Source organism: Syzygium oleosum, unplaced genomic scaffold, assembly GCF_021117445.2.
Source record: "Syzygium oleosum isolate NSW1041296 unplaced genomic scaffold, Sole_v2.1 Sole_v2.02, whole genome shotgun sequence".
Lineage (NCBI taxonomy): Eukaryota > Viridiplantae > Streptophyta > Magnoliopsida > Myrtales > Myrtaceae > Syzygium > Syzygium oleosum.
In genome coordinates, this window is record NW_026607486.1 from 7230876 (window position 1) to 7245075 (window position 14200).

The window sequence follows — 14200 nt, forward strand, 5'->3', positions numbered from 1 at the left end:
TAAACCGTTTAACAATTTGCTAATATAGTTCATTTGGCCAATTTTGGATGGAAATCGCTGACGTTGGATGTTGGCGGTCCTACGTGGCATGACCGACGTTGATATGGACAAATTTTACAAATTTTAAATATTTTTTTTATGAATTCTTATTATTTTATTATTTCTTTTCTTTTCTTTCTTTATTTTCTTTTTACCACTCTGGCCCAACGAGTTTGCCGGCCACAAGCGAGGGCCAGTGACCCTTGCCTAGTCTGGATGAGGGTCTTGTGGCCCTCGCCGGCCAATAGGCAAGGGTTGCGACCCTCTCTTGGATCTAGGCGAGGGTCTCATGCCCTCGCCTATGGCTGGTAAGGGAGTAGAGGCCCTCACCCATGGTCGGTGAAGAGCGGAGGCCCTCGCTTAGACCTCACCTGTGGTCGGCAAGGGGTAGAGGCCCTTGCCCAAACCTCCTTATGGCCGGCCAGGGCTGGCTAGCAACCTCGCCAGCCCATAGTTAAAAAAAAAGAAAAAAAAGAAGAAAAATAAAAAATAAAAAGTAACATTAAAAAAATTATCCACGTTAGCGCCTGCTGTGCCACGTAGGACGGTCGGCATCTATGTCAGCGATTTTTTGCCAAAATTAGTTGGATAGACTATATTGGTAAATTATCAAAAAGATTTAAGACTCGATTGGCATAATTAAAAGGTTTAGGATTGAATTAGCACAAGTGCAATCGATTTAGGATTTTTGGGGTACTTTTTCCGTGAAAAGAAAAGAGAAGGTATGAAGAAGAAAACTGTGAAACTTCATGGTATGAGCTGATAAAGTTTGTGCGTAGGGTCTAAGCGAAAGGGCGACCTCGCTGAGGTCGTTTTCTTGATGTAATCCAGCTTACTTTGGAGATGCAGGCCTTAGCACGCGTAATGTCATTAAATCACAAGGATTTTTATATTGTCCAACACGTTATTTCTTGGTTGGTTTCTTCCTGGAATGTGGCCTTCCGCAATCTTCATCTTTGGTGTTTTTCATCCCTAACGCGCATATGAATATTCTCAAGTTAATCTGATTTAAACTAGTGATAATTATGACTCAAAAATAAATTATCATGCAATGATGCATCCAATTCAAGAAGTTAAGGGCGCGGATGATAACTATTTTGTTTCATAAATCAATTTTTGGTTAGAAATAGATTTTTCTATTCTTATTCCATGGATGAGTTTTTTAGCCGAAATACGCGTTTGACAACAAAATAAAATTTTTGTTCCTAAAATAGAAATTTGTTTGATAATGACGCAAAATTTCTCCCTCCCGGGCGGCCGGCCCTAGGAGGCGGACGGCAGGCGGTGGCAGCGATGATAGGCGGTGGTGGGTGGCTGGCCAGTAGAGAGAGTGAGCGATGAGAAGAGTTTTTATTTCTCATTTTTATTTCAGAAATAGAAAAATTAAAAATTTTTATTTCTGATTTTTGTTCCAAATCTATTTTTAGAGTAGAAATTTGTTTCAGAAATAGAAAAATGAAATTGCGTTACCAAACAAATTTCTGTTCTAAACATGTTCTCAAAAACGGAAAAATAAAAAAAACAGATAAACTTAACGGTTATCATGCACGCCCTAAGTTATTGCAAGAGAATATATAATGCAGAGGCCGGAATTCACTAAATTTAAGAGGTAAACATTGTTAGGCATGAATAAGGAATCAAGAGAGGGGTGAATTGGTTTTTTTTTTTTTAAAAGAGAACCCAGTCTAAATTTGTAAAATCAACCCAATAAATATATACTTCTACGCGCAAAATGAACTAGCAATATAAATAGTGGGAATTAAAGAGTTTTAGGGAAAGAGAAACTCTAAACAAGATTTATAGAGATTCGATTTGGGCGTGCCCACTCCTATCTTCTAACTCTAGCAACCCACATAAGCCTATTTTCACTAGTTATGCTGAGAGAACAAGTACCATCATGTTACAAGTGTTGAACCTACTGCCTCGTAAAATCTAATTATCTACCATAACAACCCCGCTATATGCTAAGTAACTATTAGACCCTTCAATAGTTATTCTCTTGTATACATAGCCCAGTAGATCCTTTTCCATACCTATAAACCACACATCTAAGGTTTACAAAGAATCCCTTGCACAATTCGTCCCTTATCTAGACAAATGCCTTCATTTTAGGCACAACTACTTCTCTCGTGTTTTACAAATGGGTTTATCATTCTTGCTAATTCTTAGACACTCAAATGGTTATTATAAAATACAAAAGAGACGAACTTAAAAACCTTTCAACAATGCTCAAATTCTCTTATTATTGCCCTTGACAAACTAAAACTTACTTTTGGCCGAGTTTTTTCCAATTTATAGAGTTTCAAATTTAAACGTTGCGCTTGACTCAAGTAGTCGTTATGTCCATCTAATTCTCTATAAAAAATCTCAGGAAAATTCCTTGAAAAAAACACGCAAAACCTTGCTTCAATTTGGGTTGTTAATCATATTTTTGTTAATGGCTGGTTTTGATCACGCCATCACATCCAAGCATGGATAATTAGTTAAGAAATCAACATCAAAGCAAGTTCTGATAAGGCCAGATCCCATTAGTTGATTAGGCCAAGAAATCATATACTCGATTAACTCTATTTTGCATAACAGACATGTTTCTGATGGCAACATGTAATGTCTAAGTTTGGTACGAGCAAAATAAAGAGATAAGCATTACATATTAAGAGTCGAGTACTTCCTCTTTACTAAAGTAAGGATTCTGCTTTAGTAATGAACCTCTTGTTCTACTCTCCTTCATTCTGTTTGCCAACTTGCTCCCCATCTTCCCCTTAGCCGTCGATATAAAAATGTTCAACGTTCCCGTCTGCAATGGAGATACCAACACAGGAGGATTTGTCAGATACCTTTCAATATCATCAAAGGCTTTCTGATGTTTCTCCTCCACTGTAAATACATCATTGTCTCTCAACTTTAGCAAAGGCAAGAATATTTGCAACTTGCAAGACAAGTTAATTTGAGATAAACCTCCGTAAAGCATCAGCTTTTGGTATTAACATTTGCAAAGATTCTTTATTCAAAGGAGGTGGCAATTCCATAATCACCTTTGCCTTGTTCCCATCAACTTCTATTCCCCTTTGTTGCGTCCAGAATCCTAAGAAATTGCCAGTAGTATACAAATGCACGTTTCAGAGGATTCATTTTTAAAGCATATATTTGTGATTCTATTGAAACGGTGTTCGAGTTTGATGAGATGACATACCTAGTTGAATTTTACTACAATTGCATCAACTCATACCTCTATGAAGTCTTCAAGCATTCCACGGTGCTATTACCTAAGCACACTTAACATTGAAGTTTCAATTCTAAGTATTGTCATTATGTTAAAAGGCACATATTGTAAATTAAATCAATTTCACATAGTTAATTAAGGAACATGCCCTTCTCTTCAATGTGCGATTCAGTTCCTTCTTGCCCCATTTGCTATCCTAGATGCTTGCTAGGACCAACTCCTTGTTCGAGCCCTATCGCTCTGGCGATCACTTCCCATCCTCATTAGATCAGGCCACGACAAAGTCGAACTGAATCAAGCCGAAAAGCTGATCAATTAATACGAAACTCTAGGCCGGCCCGGTGGACGCTCATATTCTCAATAAAAAAAATAATTTCGAAAGAATTACTACCTTCACAAAAACTAATTCCAGCTTCCCAAATACCGATATTTTATAAAATCTGCTAAAAGGGTGTCATATCCTCCAAGAAGATCTACATGCCCGAATAAGCTGAGTTATAAAAATAGCTCTATCACTTCAAAACCTGCATACATGCATTGTCGAATAAAAGATTAAAACTTATAGCCACTTGCACATACATACTTATCAAGTCAGGATCCACGCATTTATATTGTGACGCACCAGAATGTCATGCGCAGCATATATCATTTTCAATTATACATCGTAATTATATCAGCATCTGAAAGCACAATAAAATTTTCAAAACGCACCTTACAAGAGATCGTATGACTTTAATATATATATGATTTTTTTATATTAACACCACTAGTTATCGACTTAATACAATATTCAAACAAATACAATACATCAAATAAATTCTAGGAAGAAGGTCGTATTTGTCGACACATGATTTTTGGTCAAGTTTTTAATTTTACATAAAAATCATGAAAATCAGGATTAGGAACCTTGGCCATGCTTAGGAACCTATTCCTAAACAAAAAATAAATTTTTTAGATTTTTCTTGAATTTTTCCTTAATTATTTTTGGCTAAAATGAGAGAAAAATCAAGAGAAATACCAAATGAAGTTTATAAATGTCCCAAAAATAGCCATTAGTCTTATTTTAATGCCAATTTTAGCCCTGCAGTTTCAATTTTAGAAAATTTCAATTGAGGATATGTTTTTCCCAGAATTGGGTAATTTCATATCCTAATTGAGCCAAAAATCCAATTAAGTCATTTTTAGTCATTTTTGGGCTACAATGTCTCCACAACAATTGATTTTGGGACCTTGAATTGCATATTGGTCAGTCCAATTTCACAATCTGACAAAGGAATTGAAAAGCCCCAAATTAATTGAAAATTAGAGATTTTAGGACCTAAATTGGGGATTTCTTTCAATTTGAAAATTTTCATCAAAGTCTATACCTTCCCCAAGGGTAATTGACCGTGGGCAATCCAATTTTGGCCACGTCAGCTCCAGCAGAGTCATGTAGGATGATTGACGTCCACATTGGATTTTCCAATGAGACAAATCGTCGATGGCACTCAAGTGATCAATTTTTCAAATTTGTAGCACTCAAGTGAGCGAAAAAAAAGTTATGATACTCAAGTGAGCGCCGTACAAAGTTATGACACTCCTAGTGTTCTTATCCCTGGGTCTTCTATTGCCTAGCGGAGATCATCATCCCCTTCCGCCCTTCAGTAAAAAAACGTTTTTAAGTATTATAATTTTCATTTCCTACCCAATTGAAAAACTATTCTACTCTTTATACCTCGGATTTTACTTTACTAATTTCATTCGTATTATGTGACCTTATTCAATATCCCAAATATGTCACCAAACACTTAATTGGAGAATTTGTGTCGTATCTACCATCACTATATAATGCCCACTTTTAACTTAGGAGCTCATTTGGCTGTTAAAAATGTTTTCAATTTCTTGTGGGATCTACTAAGTTTACCATACAACCGATCAAAATCCTGATTGAAAATTAATTATAGTGCATGCAAATGAAATAGTCTGTTCATGATGCGAAAACGAATATGCTTGGCTCGTATACGCTTAGCTAAACAATGTGTGCTAACCGTGATAAAGGGATCGTTCTGAAAATTACCCAACATAATTTCGTCCATTTTTTTTCAACGTTGTGTCCGCAAGTCTACTTCGGGGTCAATCCAAACTCGCTGAACAACACCGGGTTGGATGAAACTCAGTCGATACGGACAAAATACGCGCCTATAACTTTCTCTTTACAAAGACTTAAACCTGGCTCCCGCAGTGCTGCTTGCGACATGGACATGGTCAACGACTACCGACAGGCATCAATCTACCCTTAAATAATTGAGTAAAGGAGTACCAGAGCGAGGCCTCCAGTGGACGCTTTTCCTAGGAAACTTCCCATATAATCTATCACTCAAGAACCTCTCTCGCCCTTTCCTTTCATCTCATTCTCCGTTGTTGCTTCAAATACCATAAAGGTCTGCGTTCTCTGTAAATCTTGGGAAGTGGGTTTCAGTTCTTTGAAGCATCCTCGGTGACCCATCAAAGTTTTGGATTCTCTTTGCTTGTTTGGTCTGTGAAGAAAGAAAGAACAAGAAATGTCAGTTGATCCGGTAGGAACTGCTGTGGGAATGGCATTCGGCGAGCTGTTTTTGCTCGTTAAGGAAGTAGTGCAAACCGTTGCCGTGTTTCATGATCAGCTCAAGAAGATTGAATCCACCTTGGACTCCATAGTCCCAATCATGAAAGACATTGACGAGTTCAACAGACGGATGGATCGTAAAGACATGGGGCAGATACAGGCCCTAATTAATAATGGCAAAGACCTTGTCAAGAAGTGCTCGAACATCAAGGCGCTCAACCTGTACAAGAAGTATATGCACTCGAAAAAGCTGACTGACTTCGACGCGACACTCGCCAGGGAGTTCCAGATTTCCATGCCACTGCTGTCTGTTAGGAATACCGCGGAGATATTGGGGGAGGTGAAGGAGTTCCGAGAAGAATTCAGGGTGTACCATTCCGGTCAAGCGAACAACGGGGCCCTCCAGAGCGGGCTCGGGGCTTCGGGCAACCTCACGGTCCCTGAGGCACCCGATTTCATCGTTGGGTCGGAGGTGGAGGCATCCTTGAGGAAGCTCAAGGGGCGGTTGCTTGAGGAGGGAGTGTCTATGATAGTTGTGACCGCCCCAGGCGGCTGTGGGAAGACCACTTTGATTACAAAGTTGTGTCATGACGTGGACATTGAAGGTATTTGTGATTTGTTTTTGATTGATCCAGAGCTAATTAAAGTAGGGATGCATTTATTGATTGCTCCTTGCCAATTGGTCACGTCTAATAGTCTTTTGTTTACCAATTTATGTGTATAGGAGCTGTTACCTGAACAATATTCCACTTTTGCACATATTTGAATGATCGATCCCATTGCCTGTTCTCTCTATCAAGCAAAAAAGTCTCTTGTAGATGTGAATGTTTGCACAAAGAATTGCTTGGGTTTTATGCAGATGGATGTTCATCAGGTAAAAGAAACTTTTTCTCATCATATAATTTTGGGTTGGATGTCATGTCCTATCTGATAGATCTTTCCCAAGCTTTTTGATATGCAATAACTCGCCTCTGTTTGATTGCACTGAGTGCCTTTCTTAATCAGCTGAACCCTCCTCTTCACACGCCAAAGGCTTCAAACTTATTTTTTTATGCTAGATGGTATCTACTTACCTCTGTTTCTTATCCTACCGAATTCAATAAACTAAAAGTGTAGTGGAAAATTTTCGTACTCTTTGCAAGCGATAGGAGTCAGACTTACTGTTGCTTGATATAGGCAAATTCAACAACAATATCATGTTCATCCGTGTCTCGAAGAAGCTCAACCTGATGGACATTGTCCAGAAGATGATGCAACATAAGAATTTCCCGGTACCCACGATTGAAACAGAAGATCGCGCAGTTCATTACTTGCAGCAACTGCTTGAAAGAATAGGACAAAATCCTGTGTTGCTTGTGCTGGATGATGTCTGGAGCGAATCGAAATCCATCCTTGATAAATTTGTCTTCAAGAAGATCAAAGATTACAAGATCGTGGTGACATCAAGATATGAGTTTCCTGATGTTAGTTTTGTGCATCACCTGAACCCACTGAATAATGTTGAAGCCCTGGAACTTTTTCATCGATCTGTTACAGTTGATGGTAGAAGCATGGTTGTACCAGATGATCTCTTGAAACAGGTATACTCTTGCTTGCATGCATCCATTAATTGATTTCTTATGGTCATCAAAACTGAGTTAATCTTTTTCTTCAAAGATAATGTTTAACAAAATCAACCTGTCTATCCTTACTTTCATCTCTCTTTCATCAAAGCGGGGCCTTGGTTTTTACTAATTTTTTTCCCGTGGCAGGTAGTGAATCGCTGTAAGGGATTGCCATTGGCTCTTACAGTTGTTGCCAAGTCTCTCCGAGGAAAGGATCCTTCGTTCTGGCAAACAAAGCTCCTTGATTGGTCTGAAGGACGTACCCTTTTGGGTTCAGACAGTGACATTCTAGATTGCCTCAGAAAGAGCTTGGATGACTTGGATGGTGACCCTTCAATCAAGGAACGTTTCATGGACCTCAGCTCATTTCCAGAGGATCGCAAGATCCCTGCCACCGCCCTCATTGATATGTGGGTGGAATTGTACAACCTAGATTTCAATGGTCTGCGCGCCGTTACTGACCTCCATAAACTCATTTACAGGAACCTAGCTGATCTCGAAGTCACCAGGTATGGCTCTGAAGTTCTCATTCCAACTTTTCTAGTTTTCTACTGCTCTAAGAGTATCTCATCGGATTCTAGTTGGCATCTTTTTAGTTTTTCTTGATACGTGCCAGTTAGAATTCGTGAGTGAAATGAACAAAGGCATGATTAGATCTGTGCACCAAGATTGAGAGAGTAATTTATGCCACTTCATAACCCATAACTAACCCCAATAAGTTTAGTTCTTCTGTAGCGCAACAAACTGTTTTGTTACCCAGAAATGGGCACTCTAGATGGTTTGCATCCACACCACAATTACTGCACCTGACCTTCACCTATAGTGAGTTCCGCAGTTGCAAAGGTCAAATGAGTAATCCATAAGCCTGATAACATTTTAACTCCTGGGTTAATTTCTCAAAAGTGGAAAGATCATATGTTCTCTTTTACTATTAAATTAAAATCGCCAAATGCCGGCACTAGATTTTAGCACAAGAAACTTGAGCGCAAATGCTTATATCCAAGTGTTTGATTGCATACATACAGGAGAGATTTAACTGACGACGATGACAAATCTTACAGTAGCCACTATGCTATGCAACACGATCTGCTTAGAGAGTTGGCTATCATAGAGTGCAACCAGGGGGAAGTAGAGAAGAGAGAGAGACTTATTCTGGACTTGACTGGAAATAATTTTCCCGATTGGTGGAGCGAGCAAAAGCAACCGACTCTTAGTGCTCGTCTAGTGTCCATCTCCACAGGTTGGGAACTCTCTCTCTCTCAATAACCTGTATGGAAATATTTTGTTGATTGGTAGTTAAATTGCCTTTTAACCTTCTATGTTCATAATGCAGATGGAACATTTTCAACCCCCTGGCCAAATCTTCAATTGCCTGAAGCTGAGGCTCTTGTCTTGAACTTCGAGACCAACATTCAAACCAAAACATATTGTTTGCCTATATTCATCGAGAAAGCAAATAAGCTCAAGGCCCTCATAGTAACAAACTACAGTTTCTTTCCGGCTGAGCTAGGCAATTTCCATGTCATCGGGTTCAATTTAAGGAGGATCCGGCTCGAACGCGTCACGGTTCCGTTGCTAAGCATGGGAAAGTTACGCCTGCACAATTTGCGAAAGATATCCTTTTTCATGTGCGACATCAGTAAAGCTTCGACGTTGAACGACGCCAAAATCTCCGATGCAATGCCAAACTTAGTGGAGCTCGACATCGACTATTGTAATGATCTTGTGACATTACCAGATGGCATCTGTGAGATAAAGCCTCTGAAGAAGCTTAGCATCACAAACTGCCATAATTTCTCCGCACTCCCTGAACAGATCGGGCAATCGGCGTCCCTCGAAGTGGTTAGGCTTAATTCCTGCACAAACTTGTCGCAGTTACCAGACTCGATTGGAGCTCTCCAAAAATTGATATCCCTCAATATATCTGATTGCCTGAACCTAAACACTTTGCCCAATCAAATTGGTCAACTGGTTAATCTCAAGAGGATGAGCATGAGAGGATGTCCGAGGTTGTCTGTGCTGCCACGGTCAATCGTGAAGCTGAGGAACCTGAGGAATGTGGTTTGTGACAAAGAAAAAGAAGTCATGTGGTGGCCTCTCAAGAGCAGTCTCAATGGCTTGAATATAATAGTGTCTGAAGAAGAGGCTAGCTTAGATTGGTTGCGTGATTAAGAAGAGGGCGATTGTTCCTGTACTTTGCGCTTTTTTTATGTGGACGGCCGAGCCATTGCTGACTGGACCAAATAATTGATGAGGAATGCCACATCATTGTGTTATTAAATATTTCCACGTCAGAATTTTTTTTCCTTTTATTTTTTCTTCTTCCCATTTCTTTCTTTCTTTCTTTCTTCTTCCTCCTCTTTCCTCAACCACCAACAAAGCCGCTGCGAACCATAACCACCGCATCCCTACCATCACCGTCGTCGCTGAGACCTAACTCGTGGTGCCTTACCACCACGACCACTTCAGCATTGTCTTTTCTCTGCCTCTCCGACCACAAGATTCTCTCTATCTCTCTAATCTGAAGTGCAAACTCAAATCCGAGCCACTGCAACCTCATTGGAGTGGCCTTAAATCAGACGTTGCGACCTCGAATATGAGGTTATGAGCCTCATATCTGGAGAGAGAGAGAGAGAGAGAGAGAGAGAGAGAGAGAGAGAGAGAGAGAGAGAGAGAGAGAGAGAGAGAGAGAGAGAGAGAGAGAGAGAGAGAGAGAGAGAGAGAGAGAGAGAGAGAGAGAGAGGTGCTTGTCAATGTCATCCGAGCAAAGCTTTTGGTGGTGTTCGAGCATGGCTTTGGTGTGGTGGTGGCTGTCTGAGTGGCGCAACGGCGGACAATCGTTGCCGGTGGCGGTGTTGCTACGCCAATGGTGGTGCTGCCCTTTCTTTTCATGAGAGAGAGGGAGAGAGGAGAAAGGGATGCCACGTGGAAAACACAGTATACAAGTTAACGGCATAAGTTCTCATCAGTCGGTGGCATCAAATTTTTAAGGGAAAATATAAATTGAAACAATTTTCAAAAGTTCAACATTAGTATGCATAAAAAAAAGTTTAGGAACGATATTGAATATTAAGAAAAATTTCGAAGACCACTGTGTAGTTACTCCTGATTGTGAAACATTTCTCAGAGACATGGACAGATTGAGTTTCAAAAATAAGTATGGCCCAAGAAAACGAATGTGAACATGTATAAAACATTGCTTCTTTTTTAATTCCCATTTCTCCTCTTTTGCTCTCTAATACAATCTCTCTTACTTTTTTTTGGAGCGTGTCTAAATTAATATTTTCTTTTAACTTTTTACTTAATTTAAAAATTTTTTCGAAGTGATTTTTACCATCAACTTTTTGCCCTTTTTTCAAATCTTGCGACACACGTAGTTTGATTTTTTTTTGGAAAATGATGCCTATCACGACCTACCCTTCAAGGGCCACCTCGGGCATAGATTTAGAGGTAATTGTTTGTGAAAACATTCCAAATTGCATATCCCAAAAGACAGCTCAAAAAGCATTATTTTTTTTGTTCATCCATAAGGTCCATCAACCACGAACGTGGACTCTCCCTCAGTCCATACCTCGCATGACATGGGTTTATTTTTATGTTTTTTTATCAATTAGGAGTCGCCACTAGCGCTTATTGGGGGTCGGCTAGAATACCCAATCGAAACGCGATAATTTCGTTTCGATTCTTACAGAACCAGAGACATGTTGGGCCGTTGCTTGCGCACTTCTGATGTATTGATTGTTGTTTCCTTAGCCTCGTTAGGATTACAACTCTAGGATCCACAATCAATAAGATTGCTACGTGAGCACTTTAGGTGATCTTTGAATTAGGCTAGATACTGAAAGGGCATTAGTTTAGTAACTAGTGTAATCAAGTCCTCGAACTCTTTGAATCTTTGGTTCGTAGGAGTAAGGCGATTCTCCCGTCGCCTTACTTGGGTTTCTAATCGATCCACCCTAAATTGATTAGTGTCGACTCCTAGATTAAATTGATTTGCATGTTAGTAACTTGAATCTTAAGTCGTGAGTTGGTATGGCCATGGGAGAGCTCGAGTTAAGTCCTGGGCTTAAACTTAACAATCCATTTGCCATCAAACCTCAGGACCTAGCCGCTTCAGGGAGGTTGCAATAGCTTGGCGATTCCACTGAGGACTTGATATTTTTCTTAGTGGACTTAGGCCATATAATCTTGTTCAATTGTGTCCCTAACATGAGTGTTAAATGTTCTTATAGTTGGGAGTTATAAGGGGATGAGCGATTGTTGACCCATTTGTTTTGCAGGTTGGAGTTTGGGAATGTGTTTATTTCCCAAACCTTTGAAGCGGTGCTTGTTTATAAACTATTGCGCATGCTTTAATGTTTGGTACTACACCGTTGCCCACACAACTATGCTGCTGGACCTGGGCCGCGATAGGATATTTTAGTATGGTGTTAAGAAAGATACAATCTCGAACGCGAGACTGCGGTGTAGAGATTGCCTTTTTTTCCCTGAAGTTTCTTTCGTTGTGTCATAAGTCATCTTTGTCCGCGAGACCGCGTGACTGTAGAGTATTCCTTTCGACTGAGTCGAAGTTAAAAGGACGTGATACCAACGCGAGACTGTGATGGTCAGACAATCCTTTTAGCGTCACATTGCTAAGTTACCTACATAAAAATCGAATCTCACTTTCCATGTGCATGTCTTTGTGGTTTCCATGGTTCTCGGTGAAGTAAATTCTCAATCTCTCTTACTTTGCAATTTATTTATTTTGTTTGGTCGGTCCATGACAACTTAGGTCGATCATTGATTTAATTCTTTTGTCAAGTGAAAATAAAATGAAAAATTGCCATGGAATGAATCATTTGAAGAACAAAAAGAAAAAAGGGAAATTTGGAGAATTTTCTCTCAATTCCTATTTTATTAGGGAGTTTTAAATTTTCGTTTTCCTAGATCATGTTTAGGAAATTTGATTTGTTTGCAGGATATCTTTCTAGTCCATTTTTCAAGAAGTTCTGTTCTTGTACAAACATTTCCATTAACGAACGAAATATGAAAGGCAGGACTAGACTAAGTCATGGATTGATCCCTTTTGAGGTTTCATACTTATTCCGTGCCATTTATTAACCAGGTAATCACGGATCGTCTACATTCGCCAATCCGAACTCGCTCAAGAGCAAAAGCAAAAATGGCTGAGGAGGATATGTCAATCCATGTTGCAGGCTGTTGACACTCAAAATTAACCCTGGTGGGAGCGGGCCGGTTACAAGTCACAAAAAATATAAAGTACGGCCCACATGGCATAAATCCAGAAAAGGCCGTGAGTCAGGCCCAGAAGCATCGAGAAGACTTGAGGTAAATATCGACGGGACACGTCATAGAAGTGTCGACAAGTCCGAAATCACGAGCTTTGCACGTGACATCAACGAATTCAAGATCACGAGCTTTTCACGAGATGTCGACAAATTCAAGATCACGAGTTTTGCACGTGACGTCGACAAGTCCAAAATAACGAGTTTTTCACGTGGCCTGAAATCATGGTGACACGTGGCGAAAAATCCATTTACACGTGTCAAAAAGTAAAGATATGACCGTGGGCGTGAAGATCAAGAAAGTTAAAGAATGGCACTTAGAAAATAGCAAGAAACAAAGAGACACGTGGAAGAAAATCAGCTATTACGTGATGACCAAGGAGCGTAAGCAACATCGATAAGTCAGGAAGCGGTTAAAGCGCGAAACGTAAAGAAGTGGAAAACAATTTTCAAGGAGAAGTGTTCAGTCAACAGTTATCAAGCTGCTCTATAAATACTCAAGGATTTCCAACGTAGAAGAGACCTCTTCGAAAAAACAACACAACACGTCTTTTATCTAGCCTTTATTCTTAGCGCATTAGGAGTAGTTTTAGTTGCAACCTTCAGATTCTGTGTCGTAGATTCAATTTCGACGAGGGTCTTTATCAGGTTCAGAATTGTTGATTAAATTCCAATGTTGTGCCACCAGTTCAGCGTCGTCGATTAAATTCCAGCGTTGTGTTTGGAGTATAGCTGTTGATTAGATTTCGGCCATATTCTCTCAAGTTACGTCATTGATTAAATTCTGGCGTACTTCGAATGGTAATGTCGCATATTAGTTGTGTCGTTGATTAGATTCCGACATAGCTATCTCAACATTTGCAAGTTGTCGTTTCATTGTTAGTGTTGTTGAGTTTGGCATCATATCGAGTCAAGGTGTAAGATCTAAACTGGGATTAATAAACGCATTTGACATTCTCTGTCCAAGCTTGACTCAAGACCCTAGTCTCCCCTAATAAAATCCGAAACGCAGCGTTCGGTGAAAGATTTTCAACGGAGTAAAAACTGGCGAAATATCTTTTTGGCACGCCCGGTGGGACAGTTATTGAGTTAAGTTGAGAGAGTGCTATGCCACGCACCCGGAGTAGAACCAACTCGGATAATACTACTGACGAACAAGCTGCATTGATGGTGGAAGATAATACCCGTGCTGAGACATCATCCGCTCAACTTCTTCATACCGAGGTTGCTAACTAATCTCGAGAGGAGGTCACAGATATGTCGAGGCAACGTGTTGAAGATAGAAGGCAAATTGAGCTTACACCAGTTGCACTTTCTACCATGAGGCGGACTATTGAAGAAACTCAGAACGAGTTCGCTGATTATGTGGTAAGGCGTATGACTGAAGTGGTTAGGCCTTTGATCATTAACATTTATCATGAATGCACGCAAGGTCAACATGGAGGGTCCATCGCACCGACCC

The 14200-nt window shown here is 39.9% G+C and overlaps 1 protein-coding gene across 2 annotated transcripts; it reads left to right on the forward strand.

The window, feature by feature from the left end:
- Positions 1-5227: 5227 nt before the first annotated feature.
- LOC115690113 (probable disease resistance protein At5g66900) lies at positions 5228-9731 on the forward strand. 2 transcript variants are annotated; one of them, XM_056308624.1, is made up of 5 exons: positions 5228-6451; positions 7023-7426; positions 7598-7959; positions 8512-8690; positions 8784-9731. In XM_056308624.1, exons 1-5 carry the CDS (start codon positions 5803-5805, stop codon positions 9620-9622), a joined length of 2433 nt encoding a protein of 810 aa, XP_056164599.1. In that variant the 5' UTR covers positions 5228-5802; the 3' UTR covers positions 9623-9731. The 2 variants fall into 2 exon arrangements, with proteins under 2 accessions (XP_056164599.1, XP_030472224.1); XM_030616364.2 differs by having other exon boundaries at positions 5238-6451; positions 8476-8690.
- Positions 9732-14200: the final 4469 nt, after the last annotated feature.

Coding starts and splice junctions, on each gene's coding strand:
- LOC115690113 (XM_030616364.2), top strand. CDS start 5,803: ATGTCAGTTGATCCGGTAGGAACTGCTGTGGGAATGGCATTCGGCGAG. Junction 6,452..7,022: donor TCATGACGTGGACATTGAAG/GTATTTGTGATT, acceptor TGCTTGATATAG/GCAAATTCAACAACAATATC. Junction 7,960..8,475: donor GCTGATCTCGAAGTCACCAG/GTATGGCTCTGA, acceptor GCATACATACAG/GAGAGATTTAACTGACGACG.